Raw genomic sequence first — 14,087 nt, 5'->3', positions numbered from 1 at the left:
AGTCACTCAAATGTAAAATAAAAAAAATCTTTTAATGTCTAAGAATTATGAATAAATAATTTAAATGTTTCACTTAAATATATTTTTAGTCTCTTAAATTTGAGTTACTTTTATTTTTATTTCCCAAATTTAATTTTTTTAAGTCTTTTAATTTTGAAATGTATATTTTTTAGTCTGTTTCCATGAAAGAAAAAAAATAAGCATCCCAATAACCCCAAAATTAATATGAGATTTATTTTATGGACAGAAATTAATAAAACATTTTTTAAAATTGAGATACTAAAAACACATTTATATTTAGGGTAAACATTTTTAAACCATTTTTTCCAAACAAGAAATCAAAAAGTAGAAGCAACTTTTATTATTGAGAGAGTTCTCTTTCCCTAATTTAATTCCATGCGATCCCAATTCCCAACTCATTCAAACCTCTAACGGCTCCTTGGACTCCTTCAAAACACAGTGACAGAGGGAAACTGTGTTGTCTTTCCACTGTGGTTGGGAATGCAATCAGAGACAGAACAACAATCATGGAGACTTCACGTCACTGCCAAAGCCAACAAATTCAACTTCAGACTCAGATTCGCCGCCGCAACTCACAGATACAGACCCACTTGGAACCTCTCCTTCTTCCGCATTTCCATTCTCCTCAAGCTTCCTAAATTCGCCTTAATAATCAATTCACACCCCACAAACCCAACACGCGGACGAGGATTCTTTGCAACCAAATTCACCAAAATTCTCCACAGACTTCGACCTCGGTTGCCCAAAAAGAAGGAATCAAATGCTCCATGTCTGAAGGTTAATGTATGTTACTTGTACAACTCATACAAATTCACACTTTTATTTTGTTATATACATCACTAAAATACTTGGAGGAAGAGTTTTGCGGTTCATAGTAATTTTATCCACTCGATCAGGATTGTTTGGAGGATATATACATGTTGTCTGTATAAAAAAAGATCTATGGATGAGAAAGTTGAGTTTTTTATTTCAATTTTCCAACCCCATATAAGGAATAAGATTAATTCTTCTTTCTTACAGCTCAATTTAATCAATCTAATCGCAGGATCCAATTCGTAGTGGCTTTTGGATTATGGGGATTCTAGCATTTCTGGCTCAAAGGGGAATCGGGATGCTTGCTTCTGTGGGGTCTTTGTTGCTTTTGTTCAGGAAATTGAAGATAGCAAAGCTTGTGAATTTAGTAACATTCTTCTTAGTGGTGGTGGGAACAATATTTTATTACCTGTTTGATTATAATTTAGATTATAGTTATAATAATTATTGGCAGTACATGAGAAGGTCATGGAGTAAAATGGTTAGTCTCTAGTGTATATGTGTTCATGTTCGTGAAGAAGGTTTTTATGCTGTGTATGTTGTGTTTCTGTCATTGATTCACAGATCTGATGTTCTTTTCATTGAATATGGATTTCAAATTATTTATTTTTCCTTGCAATTTCCTGTTTCTGTTTTAAAGATGAACTATCCATTCAGGTGCGGACTGAAATTACGTATTGATGGGTGTGTGACTGTCCAAAAAATGAGGTCTACTTAGTAAAAATTGGGTAAATGCTAATAGTAACATAAATGTCATCCAGCGTAGATTGATGTGCAGTATTTCCTGAGTAAATTACGTATAGGGATTGGGAGAAAATATTCTCTTGACTTTATTTTTTATTTAAATTATCAAATCAATAAAAATATTATTTTATTTAAATGGTATATTTTATTAAATTTTATTACTTACTATACAATCAGTTTTTATCATTGGCTTTTTTAAATTATAAAATTTATAGTAATTTTATTTTTTTAAAAGAAATCTTTTAATAAGATTATATTTTATTAACTTTAGTTATTATATAATTATTTTTATCTCTTGAATTTTTTTTCTAAACTATAAAATCAATAAAAATCTTATCTTTTGTTAAAATAAATATTTAAATATTACATTTATTAAATTTTACTTATTATACAATTCATTTTTATCTCATGGCAATTAAAATTATAAAATCAATTTTAATTTTTAAAAGAAATCTTATTTGATTAGTTCTTGTTATTATATAATTAGCTATTATTTTTCTCAAGCTTTCTTAATTTACAATTGGTATAATTTATTTTTCTTGTAATTGAAAGAATTTTTGTTTCTCAAAGTGTCACGGTTAAAATTTTTCAAATTTTGGCTGTGACGATGTAGTCACGAGTCATACCATCTATTAGAAACAAAAGTTAAAAGACATTACACCATGTAAAATAAAGGTATTTCTAAATTTTCATATTTTTCTTCTTCTTTGTAATGTTTATATTATTATTAATATTATTATTATTATTATTATATATGTCCGTGTGATTTTAATTATATTCATTTTATAATTTTTAGATGAGAAAACAATCTAAAGTCGATGCTTTCTTTAAAAGGAACAATGATGAAATTCAAGCATCTAACGAACCATCCAATTCATTTGTCGAGACTGATCAATTGAATTCTAAATATTATCTGGCAAAATCTTTCAGAAATGAAATCAAAGAGGGATTTGATATGAACATGTTAGAGCGTGATCCAAGATTACGATAAAAAAAATGTAAATATTCAATTATAGATGATTTTCATCACATACAAAAAAGACTTCCAACGTTTTGATAGAATATTATTGTAATTCACAACATCAATATATATATCAATATTTTTCATGATATATGTATATATATATATATATATATATATATATATATATATATATATATATATATATATATATATATAGCATGAGCCCTTTATTTTTCTTGTGTGTTTCAGTTTACTTTCTTAGGTTCTTAAATTTGACCAAGCTAATGTCACATCAGTTCGTTTCAATGAATAGATTTAGTTTCGTTACTGTTTTCAAGGTTGTCAAATCATTTGTTTTTCACGCAGCTTCTTAAATTCATTGATGTTCACTATTCTTTATTTTCCCACGGATTGTTTACTGTATCTGCATCTTTCCATTTTATTAGCACTAATCTGTGTGAAGTGTGAACTATAGTTGATTAATTGAGTTGTCTTATACTAATCACTCCATTTTACTAGTGCTGCTTCCCAAGCTTGCTGCTGTACTGCTAAAAATTTTACCAGATTAATTACTTGGATTAACTATCTGTTGTTTACGGACATAATCTAGATTAAGATGGCAAACAAAGTTGTTGAACTGAAAGCATACTTCCCGTTAATATCATTGAAAGTTGAAACCTCTTTGATGAATACCATATTATCATATACTAATCTTGTGCTTCAATTATTTTCTAGTCCAACAGCAATTTTACTCCTCATTCTATCAAGGGCACCCTTCCAAGAGCTTTACAACTAGAGAATTCAATACTCACACTGCTGACATTTTGCTAAATTTAAAAGCCAATGTTATATTGAGTTCACTTTTAACTTGTTAAATATTAAATCATTAAGAATGTTTAACTTGATTGAATATGATGTGAGTTATTGTTAAGGGTGACAAAGCGGGTCAGACTGACCCATGTTGACCCGCAAAAAATTGGTCGGGTTAAAAATTTTATTCGTCTTGTTTAAGGATGGATTGACGGGTTAGCGAACCGATCTATCATAAATAAAAAAAATAGCATATTTTATTTCATAAAATTAGCCCAAATGAATAAATTTAATTTTTTTAAGAGGAACAAATTTAGTTAAAAACCTAAAGTATATCAATTGTTTATTTTGAATTTGATTTTAATATAAATTTTCTTATAAGAATTAGAGAAGTTGAATTTATAAGATAATATAAAAAAATAATAAATATGTATTTTGATTTTTGAACAACACAATAAACTTAAAAAAAATATGAAGTGACAACCTAAACCTTAAACACTCACTAGTATTTATATTTTTTTAAAAAAATATGTATGACGGACCAACATGTTTGACAGAACGGGTCACCGCTGATTAATGGATTGAATTCTTTATTCTGTCCAACCAAATTGATAGCAGGTTGTTTGGTGAGCCCGTCTGATTTGAACTGTATTATCATCCCTAATTATTGTAAATTGTATGATATTATCTTTGTTGAAACAATAAGAAATAGTATTATATAATTTACATGAAATATAAGAACATTGTTTTTATATATATATATATATATATATATATATATATATATATATATATATATATATATATATATATATATATTAACTATAAGTATATTTTTATTATTAAGAAAGAAATCTTATCTAAATATTATATTTATCAAATTTTAGTTATTATACCATCAATTTTCATTTCTTAATTTTTTTTCTAAATTTTAAAATCAATAGTGATCCTATCTCTTTTTTTAAAGACACTTTACCTTAATATTATATTTTATCAACTTTTAATTATTATATGATAAGTCTTTTTCCTTGGTTTTTTTTTTCTAAATGATAAAACCATTAGTAATCTTATCTTTTTTTGAACTTTTTATCTAAATATTATAGTTTATCATTTTTTAATTATTATACAATCATGTTTTATTTTTCCTAGGCGTTGCTAACCTCTAATTGTGAGCTTCTTTTATGGTCATTAACTTGATTATAATTTTTTATTGACTATTTATTAGTATAAATTGAGAAGAAAATGTTGAAAAAACTGGTATATGTTCAATCATAGATATTTTTGTGACTTATAAGAAAAATGTTTGGTGTTTTAATATAATATTGATGTAATTAACATTTTAGAATATTGAATTATAAATATTTTTTTATAAAAATTGAGAGTATATTTACTTGATGAATTGTATTATGAGAAATGCTAACATATTATTTTTCACACTCTCTTCCTAAATTCTCTTTTATTAGAATTTATTCATCTTCAACCTCTCTTAAAGACAACTATTTTATTTAGTCATCTGGTTGCTGTAATTTACTTGCCATGCTTTGACGATTTTAGTTTAGGCCAACGGGTTCCGTTATTTTTCTTTTAAAAAGAAAACGTGTTCCAATATTCATTCAGCCCAATGGATAATATTTTGAACTTTGCAATTGCTAAATGCAACACTCTATTTGCTAAATGTATCTTTCTCATGTATTTTTTTTTTCTTTTCAATATCATTCTTTTCCAGAAACTAAATTGTTAAAAACTTTCCAAAATTCTCTACTCCTAATTTTAGAACTTCTGGAAACTACTTTCCAAAAGTGTTGTAACACTTTCCAAAATTTACTTTTCCAAATCAAAATTAGGAGTTGGTATATCTCAAGAAAGAAATGACGCAGGACTCCCTATAAGAGTATAAGTTGTCATCTCATAATTTGCCTTCTACACTTTCATAAAACACTTCCTTTCTATGTTTGCCCCCTTTAGGCACTCCTCTTTTGTCACACTTTTAGCCTCTTTATGCCTGATTGAATGATTGTTGTTAAAATTAATTTTAAATAAAATTGATTTTAAAGTAACATTTTGAATGTTTTGATAAAATTAAATTATAAATAAAATTCAATACAAAAATTACTCAAAATTATTTTGACCTAAAATTCTCTACCAACAAAAAATAAAACATATGAAATCTATCTAAAATCAATTATCTAATATCAAACTAAACACACACTACATCATTGACTTCGATGTCATGATCTAAATCTACCTCTTCTACTTCTAACACAATCACACATACCCCACCCCCAATTACACATTCATCTTCGAAAACTCCCTCCCCGCAGTACACCACCATTGTGTACCACTTTGTATTTGACACTACCACCATGTTTCTCTTTGTTGTTGATGAGTGCCTAATCAGAAAAGTGAAGAAATCTACTTTATATGTTAACTATTTATATTTAGTTGTATAATTTAAATCTCATATAACTATTTATATTTAGTTGTATAATTTAAATCTATGGGTTCTTAAAAAGAGAGTAAGAAATGTTTTCTTATTTTTTTAGACTTAATTGTGTTTTTATTCAACCTTTTTGTTTTATAGCAAGTTTTTACCTCAAACAAATTAATTTGATATATTTTATTACCCAAAATTTTTAAAAAAATTTATAATTTTTATCTTCCATGGTTAAGATGATTTGACATGCTAAAATAATTATATTTTTTACTTGTTGATGAATTTTATCCTTAATTTTTTATATTTTGACAAAATTTTATCCTCAACCACTCTTTAACAAAATTTATTTCTAATTTTTACATTTATGTTAGCATGTCATATTGGCTCAACGGCAAAAAATAAAATTTATAATTTTTTAAAAAATTAAAAATAAAATAAGTCAAATTAATTTGTTGAGAATAAAGTTAAAAAAAATAAAAGTCCCATTAAGCCAAAAAAAAAAATTAAATGTACTTGACTTACTATTTCTATTTTTACATTTCTTTTTATTTTGACAGAACGATTTTTACATTTCTTATTCTGAAATATATAGTTATATCATTTAATTACACATGAATAATCAAAATTAAAAATTAGTTGACGATAGTATAATTATTTAAAAAGTCATATTAATTCATTTTATAATTTTGAAAACTAAAATAAATTTAATAATTTATATTTACTATTTTCTTTCTTACAACCAAATATTCTGCCATGAATATTTTTTTGTGTTGAAATATTAAACAATTTTCTCAGTATACGTGAAATAAAAAATAGATTTAAATACAATATACATCTTTGGAATTTAGGATTTTTTTATTTTTGTTTTTGTAATTATTTTTTGATTTTAGTTCTAACAAAATATGTTTATTTTATTTTTCATTCTTAAAGTATTTTAAATAATATTTTTTTTTCATTATTTAAATATATTTTTTATTTATAATGTTATCTAAAATATTTTAAGAAAAAAATAAAATAAATATATTTTGCAAATATTAAAATGAATTTATTTTGTATAAATGAAAATGAAAAAATTATAAATAATAGAAAAATATATTTAAACCATGAAAATATTACTTTACTGTAACTCAGACAAAAAAACGCTAGTTGTTTGAGTTGAGGCACTTGAGCGTCCTAAGTACATCTATATTTGATAATTGAAATGAATCATAAAATCGATGCCACGCGTACTCGGCGCGTGGAAAGACAAATGTGTTGATGTCAGGCGGGACCCACCATATTCTTCGACCGTTGATCTGAGTGTTGCGTTGGGATCGAACGGTCAAAATTCAGAGTCAAAGACCTATCTTGATGGCTCTCTTTGACCAACACATGCCCTTTTTTTAATTATTGTTAGAAAATGCAATATAAAATTTCACAACTTTGACTGGGCTGTCACCCTCAATCAAGGTGAACTTCGTTGAAAGTCGTGAGGCACTTTTGGATTTACCAAATTGCCCATGGACCCAACCCATTTTTATTTTTAGGTTTTCGACTTTTTTTGTTGTTGAGATTTGAAAATGGAAATGCCCCAGAGATCCTTGGTCCACCACAAAGAAAATATGAAACTTTTCTTCTTTACCCATATGATAAATTTTGACCACAGCAAAAGTAGAATTTTAATTACTTTTAAAAAAAGTTAACTTTGATTTAAAACTTCAATATATTTGTTGATAAAACAATTAGCTAGATATTTTTAATAAAAATTCATAATTAAGTAAAATCTCTTTAAAGAGAATCTAATTATAATAATTTTTTTTAACATTAAGCATCACTTTTTGTGTATAATCTATTTTCATATGTTTCTTTATTCGGAAATAATCTTTTTAAGACATGATCAAACACTGATTACTATTTTCACACTATACTATAAAGTGTACTCTTCACTTCAGAAGGATTGAATTATTTAATTGGTTGAGTGATACTTTTCGGTTTTAAATTTAATGCTCTTAAACTCAAATAAATGAAGATGCAAAAAATATTTTTACGAACAATATATTAATAAAATTCATCTATAAGGATCTAAATTGATATGCTTTTGTAGAAAAACAAAATAAAAACTTCCTAGAATGTTATAGAAACAATTTTTTCGTATGCCAATAAATACATGCATTGATTCTGAAAAAAAAAAAATACATGCATTGATTGATAAGTTTTTGTAGATTTTTTTCATGATATCAAAAGGTTTCAGAATTAGATATCTGATAGTTTTGATAGAAATTCAACACATAAAACTTGCCAATAATTTTATGGAAACAATTCTTTAATATGCAAATACATGCATTAAATCCTATTAATTAACAAAATGTACCGAATATTAAACAATTGACCAGCCAAAGCAAGAATTGTTAAAAAAACCGAAATGGTCAAAGTTCAAATCAAAATTCAAAATGCATCTAAATTGCAGTTTAGCAGGAAGGGACATCCCAGGTCATTTTGGAGCCCCAAAATAGAATGCAAATTGAAAATGGAACAAAACAAAAGAGGGGCAAAGTTGGGAAAAAACTGAAAAGGAAAAGCACATCTTTTGTTTGTGTTTAATGAAAATATTATTTTAATGAGTTAATTAAATCTGGGTTTTTGGGTAGGTTTGACCACTGCTCATTGGGTTCCATTTTCTCTCTCTCCAATGCTAAATATTATTATTAATTATTATTCCTCTAATCTCTCTCTCTTCTACTTTTCTCTCTCTCTCTCTCTCTCTAAAATCTTCACTTCCCCAGCTTTTCCAATCTGCTTTCTTTGACTGGACAACAAGAGGGGTTTTCTTCGACGAATCAAAACCACAAAAAAGTTTCGATTTTTACCCATTTCGCTGCCCCTGGATCGCTTTACTTCGAGTTGCATGAGCTCCCATTTCTCGCAAAGGTTCGTTCAGTTTTCTTCCTTCGCTTTCGATTCGTGTAATGTCACCGTTTTCTGATTCTAATTTGCTTCGGAATTTCATTTTCTGCTGTTGTTTTTTCTATCTCTAGTTTTTTTTTGTACGCCAGTAGTTTGTTGTTCATTTTTTCTTTATTTGCATTTTTTTTTGTTTTATTCGGAAAATTGTTGGTGGAGATCAAACTTTGCGGCTTGGATTTTTTTAAAAACTTGATATATTGTGGAAATAAATGGGTTTATGTAATTTTTGTTATTTTTTTATGGTATGGATCTGAATTGTTTTTTATGTGATTGAATAGTTGGAGATAGTAAGTGTTTAGCAATTGGGTAGTTTTGTTTTGTTTATATATTTTTTTCTTCAGTACCTGTGAAAGTTGAGTGAGATGGAGAAATTGAAGTAATTTTATTATACTATTTTTATGGGAATGTGATAGACACAAGTTGGATGTAAGGTGACCGGTTAACTAATTATTCATAAATTGTAGTGTTTTCACATTCAGTTTAGGGTGTCTAGTGCATATGCGATCGTGCAAGTTGTAAGAATACTTGAGATTTAGAAGCAGGAAATGAAAATGAAAATGAGGAGTAATGGGAGGTTGTTGTTTTATTGAAACCGAGTTGGTGTTTATGCTTGGAGCCTCTGATGCGAAATCACCATTCTAGGACCAAATTGAAGTTTTGTAAATCATTTGGGGATTAAATTGGATGTGTTTACTGAAAATTAGATACACAAATAGTGGTAGTCAGGCACATGGTAGTTGGAATCACATGAGTTGTGATTTGATGTGAGTCCTCACTTCATTGATACCGGTTACAAAGAGTTTCCTTATGTTGCTGGAATTCCGCAACAAATTGCTGGAATGGTGCTGGGAATCATAGGACTCTCGATATGGTTGTGTTTTCAATGATATGGATCTCTAAGGGACAGGGAGCCTAACCGCCACTGTGAAGCATTGAACCAGGGCAATGGTGGGTGGTTGGGTGGGGCCAGATTCTTGTCGGCACTGAGATCTGCAAGATGTCCTCCAAAATAGTTCTCAGTCATGTTTTAAGTGCTTATCATATGCAAGGATGCACTGGACCAACGCTCAGTCCACGGGGCCCTGTGGACGAGATCTGTTGACGACAAATCTCTGGAGGTAGAATGCTTTCACATTGACAATTTGGGCAGGGGAGTTTGATGAGAGATGACACAAATCTCTGAGGATAAAGAAATCAGAGTACTTCATGGTTTCTAACGCAGTTAGCCAGTTTCTAGCAATTAATGTACATAGAAAATGAACTAAAAAAATTGAATACATAGTTTCATTAATTTATTGTTAAAATATATTTTGTTATTTTGAATTATTAAAAATAAATATAATTTTAATTTATTGTTAAAATATAATTTTAATTTTAATAATTAATGTTTCATGTATCTTACAGATTATGATACATTTTGATTCATGATTTGATAACCATGGTTAGGCATAAATTAGAAGAAAAGTATGATAAACAAATGCTTCACCACTTTCCCTTGTTTCTTGTTTTTCCTTACAGACATGACAGTATCAAGTGCCTGTCTTATTATATCAATGAGAATTAAAACTCATACCATGCTTTGAAACAACATGGTTGCATTACTTGTTGCTTGTCAAATATGTTTTAGATTTTATTTTTATTTTTGCACTTTTTATTTTGTTTTTGCAGACATAAAGAGTTCTCTACAACAACCAAGTTCTGTACAAAGGAAGGATGGGGTGCTTCACTGTATTGAAGAGCAAAAAGAAAAGGTCTGATCCAATTACATATGTAAAACGTGTAAGCCATAATGAGAACGTACCTACAGTACTGCCTGAACCTCAAACTCATACTCGCTCACTCCAGTCTGCTCCTCCTAGTTTTAGGACCAGAGTGAAACCCATTCAACCCATTAATAAAGTCAGTAACAATAGAGCGCGAACATTATCTGCTCCATCAACTCTTGATGCAGCAGAACAAGATGCTTTGGCTTCAATTGAGTATGAGGAACAAGAAGAGTCAAGACACCGAGCTGGATCAATGAAGGAGCATCGTTCATCTAGTCCACAACCTTTACCACTTCCATCCCCTCAGGGAGGTTGTGCATTGAAGGCTATTGGCAGCTTTAAGTCTGTGACATCAGGTGGCTCCTCTTACTATGCTTCTGGACCTTTGCCACTCCCACCTACTGGGTCACTTCGGAATTTTCTGTACGAGGAAATTGCTGCTGCTTGCCACCATTTCTCTTCTGATAGATGCATGTCAGAATGTCTTTCATCCACCATATATAAGGCTTCCTTCGGTGACGATGTTTCAAGTTCGAAGAAGTTTGAAGCTACTGTCACACGGCTTCACCCATCTTCTCAGGTACTTTTCTCCATACTATATTACTTTAGTTTCATTTCTTGATATTCCTATGTACGGTAATTGCTGACTGGTCATATTAATAGTGGAGATTTACCAAATATAGAAAAATAATGTTCTATTATTTTAGAAGGGCCAAAATTCAATGTTTTATCTTTTGTGTATTCTTTGTATTGTATTTATTATTGAGATGTGCTATATGTTGTATGTAAGCCTTATATTGCGTTCAATTGAATTTAACCCATACACGCAGTAGAGGAATTAGGACGCACATCAAAATGTTTTCAAGTTTTTCTATATTTTTGCCTTTGAATTTGCTATTAAGCAGGGTTTAATCATAGTTCTTGGTATCCTCCTTACTCTGTTATGTCTCCATGCATATGAGAATGTTGTTAAACCCTTGCAAATTTAACTGTTTGAATTTTATGAATTATGTACCTGCTGATTGAAGCTTATTTATCATGTACCGTTAGCGTTATGTGTTTTTCTTTTTCTTTTTGGGACATTGCAAAAATGCTCAATCACCTGAGTGCATTCTGAAGTGGTCTAAATGAATCTGTCTTCTTTCAGGGCTTGAAGGAATTCATAAATGAAGTTAATACTCTTGCATCTTTGCAACATCCAAACCTCTGTAAATTGCTAGGATTTCATGCCCGAGAGGGTTCAGAACATAGAATGCTGGTTTATGAGAGGCTATACCATGGAAGCTTGGATCGCTTATTGTATGGAAGATCTGATGGGCCATCAATTGATTGGAATACAAGAATGAAAATTGCTATATGTGCTGCACAAGGTCTAACTTTCTTGCATGAAGAAGGGCCTTTTCAGGTACAACTATAATAACAATAATAATAGTCTTATTCCATTGTGAGGTCGGCTACATAGATTATACGATGTCATTGGATTAGACTAAACCAAATTCTTAGGAATGTTATTGACCATGAGATTCCTTTTAATAATATTTTCTTATGCCCTTGATTTTCTTTACCACATTTTACAATACTAAAAACCATGCAATTTTCTATCATCTTTTCTTCAATAGGTGCTGCACCAATATCTTCTCGTATAAAATCATTCTGTATTATTGTGTGACACACATCATCTTAGCATACTTATTTCTAGTTTCTACTATTACTATTACTGTCTTTTTCTTGTCCCTTCGAAGCCCAACCTTCACCACCATAGAGTATAGTTGGTTATACAGCGTTTCATAAAATTTCCCTTTGGATCATATGTATGCCTTTCCTATGAGTGCTAAAGGATCCGAGCTAATTTGTTTTTCGTAGTATGGAGTGAATGATTTCAAGATGTTATGATTATTAGGTTAACTACACATGTTATCTTTGCTGACATCCTTATTTTTGTCTGCAGGCAATGTATAATGAGTTCTCAACAGCCAACATACAGATTGACAAAGATTTCAGTGCAAAGCTTTCAGGATATGGTTGTGTTGGACATATTCCCGAGGAAGAGATTTCAAGCAGTTCATCTGTAAGTTCTTTAACTTATGAGTGTGTTGTGTTTTGTTGTTCTAAAATATCCAATTAGCATCTATTATATTCAGCCAATATTCTCTACCTTCTTTTTTCTGTTCTTCATATTTGTCATGAATATTTATATTTATTCCATAACACTTGTTCCCATTCATTATATTCATAAGTTTATTTGGTATTGTCCAGGCTGTTGGAAACCTATCAATGGAAACACTGGAGAAAGGAATGCTCACACCAAAGAGCAACGTATGGAGTTTTGGAATTTTTCTTCTGGAGCTACTCACAGGAAGAAAGAATCTCGATAGCCGTCACCCCAAGGAAGAGAGGAATTTAGTCAAGTGGAGCCGGCCTTTCCTAGCTGACAACTACCGTCTGTCGTTGATCATGGATCCTCAACTCAAAGGTCGCTTTCCTTCTAAAGCCGCAAGAACAATAGCTGACATTGCACAAAGATGTCTCCAAAAGGAGCCATCAGACAGACCTACCATGAGAACTGTTGTTGAGCATCTCAAGATGATACAGGATTTGAAATACTCGTGTCGATTCCCACTGCAAGAGCCAGCATCAAACTCTGGGAAACATATGTCAAGATCACCAAGTCTCAATGGCATCATCTGCCCTGCACCGCGGTTGAGTTTCTCACCATCACCGCCATCAGGAATTCCAGTATCTGTTTCGCCTCCAAGATGGTCAGGTGGAGGGCCCATTCTCCTCCTGCCACCGCGTGCTTGTGCTTCAAGTCTCTCTTTGGAGGAGCTTGATAGGCAGGAAAGCCGCAAGTCATCATCCTCAGCCTCTAGAAGGGCTAGTGTTGAAGGATTTTGATTGTCTATAATGTTCATTTTTTATTTTTTATTTTTTTTTGGTGTGATTCAACACATAATTTATAGGAGATAAAAGATGTGGTTCCTCCACCTTTAATCCCTCAGAGTGATGCCGAGAGGATGTTCTTTTGTAGATAGTGCAAAGGTTGGTTGACTGGGTTCAATTAGTTACACCCATTTATATGAAAAATTATATGGTCTTTAGCATATCCCCCTTTCTCTACATGTCCAAAAAAAAAAAAACACTATGGGATAAGGGAAAATAGCTTTGCCGAGATGCTTAGTGCATCTTTGGATTGAAGTTAAAAAATGTTGTGGGCGTGTTTCAATACAAATCAACGGATAAAAACAAAAAAAAAAATCATAATCTTTTGATAAAATTATTTGTTTCAAAAGTATTTTTTTGTTCTGAAAATCAAACATACACTAAATATGTTGTGATATAAGAACATATAATCAGGTTAGGTCATGCAGTATCATAAGAAGTAGGACATATGTGTGTGTGCGCTTGTGAGAAGAACCTAAGCTAAGATCAGGGGTGATGTTTTATATTTCTTCAATTAAAGATTAAATAATTATTGAGTCCTTAAAATAAAGTAATTCACAAACAAAAAATATTAATTTTTTTGGTATTAGTTGTTAACTTGTTGCAACTGAAAAGAAGGTGAGTGTATGCTAGTGTGCGTAAAAAACAATGT

The 14,087-nt window shown here is 30.1% G+C and overlaps 2 protein-coding genes across 3 annotated transcripts; both read left to right on the top strand.

Annotated features, from left to right (window-relative positions):
* Nucleotides 1–403: 403 nt before the first annotated feature.
* LOC102667802 (uncharacterized) lies at nucleotides 404–1,512 on the top strand. Of its 2 annotated transcripts, none has more exons than XM_006587861.4 (2): nucleotides 404–798; nucleotides 1,067–1,472. In XM_006587861.4, the coding sequence occupies exons 1-2, from the start codon at nucleotides 502–504 to the stop codon at nucleotides 1,325–1,327; spliced, it is 558 nt and encodes a 185-aa protein (XP_006587924.1). In that variant the 5' UTR covers nucleotides 404–501; the 3' UTR covers nucleotides 1,328–1,472. The 2 variants fall into 2 exon arrangements, with proteins under 2 accessions (XP_006587924.1, XP_006587923.1); XM_006587860.4 differs by having other exon boundaries at nucleotides 407–804; nucleotides 1,067–1,512.
* Nucleotides 1,513–8,463: 6,951 nt separating this feature from the next.
* On the top strand, nucleotides 8,464–13,596 carry LOC100808712 (probable serine/threonine-protein kinase PBL1). Its single transcript, XM_003534595.5, has 5 exons — nucleotides 8,464–8,693; nucleotides 10,398–11,075; nucleotides 11,643–11,900; nucleotides 12,444–12,563; nucleotides 12,752–13,596. Exons 2-5 carry the CDS (start codon nucleotides 10,443–10,445, stop codon nucleotides 13,388–13,390), a joined length of 1,650 nt encoding a protein of 549 aa, XP_003534643.1. The 5' UTR covers nucleotides 8,464–8,693; nucleotides 10,398–10,442; the 3' UTR covers nucleotides 13,391–13,596.
* The last annotated feature ends 491 nt before the right edge of the window (nucleotides 13,597–14,087 follow it).

Source organism: Glycine max, chromosome 9 (assembly GCF_000004515.6).
Source record: "Glycine max cultivar Williams 82 chromosome 9, Glycine_max_v4.0, whole genome shotgun sequence".
Taxonomy (NCBI): domain Eukaryota; kingdom Viridiplantae; phylum Streptophyta; class Magnoliopsida; order Fabales; family Fabaceae; genus Glycine; species Glycine max.
The sequence above is the reverse complement of the archived record's forward strand: the minus strand, read 5'-3'. Positions and strand labels throughout refer to the sequence as shown.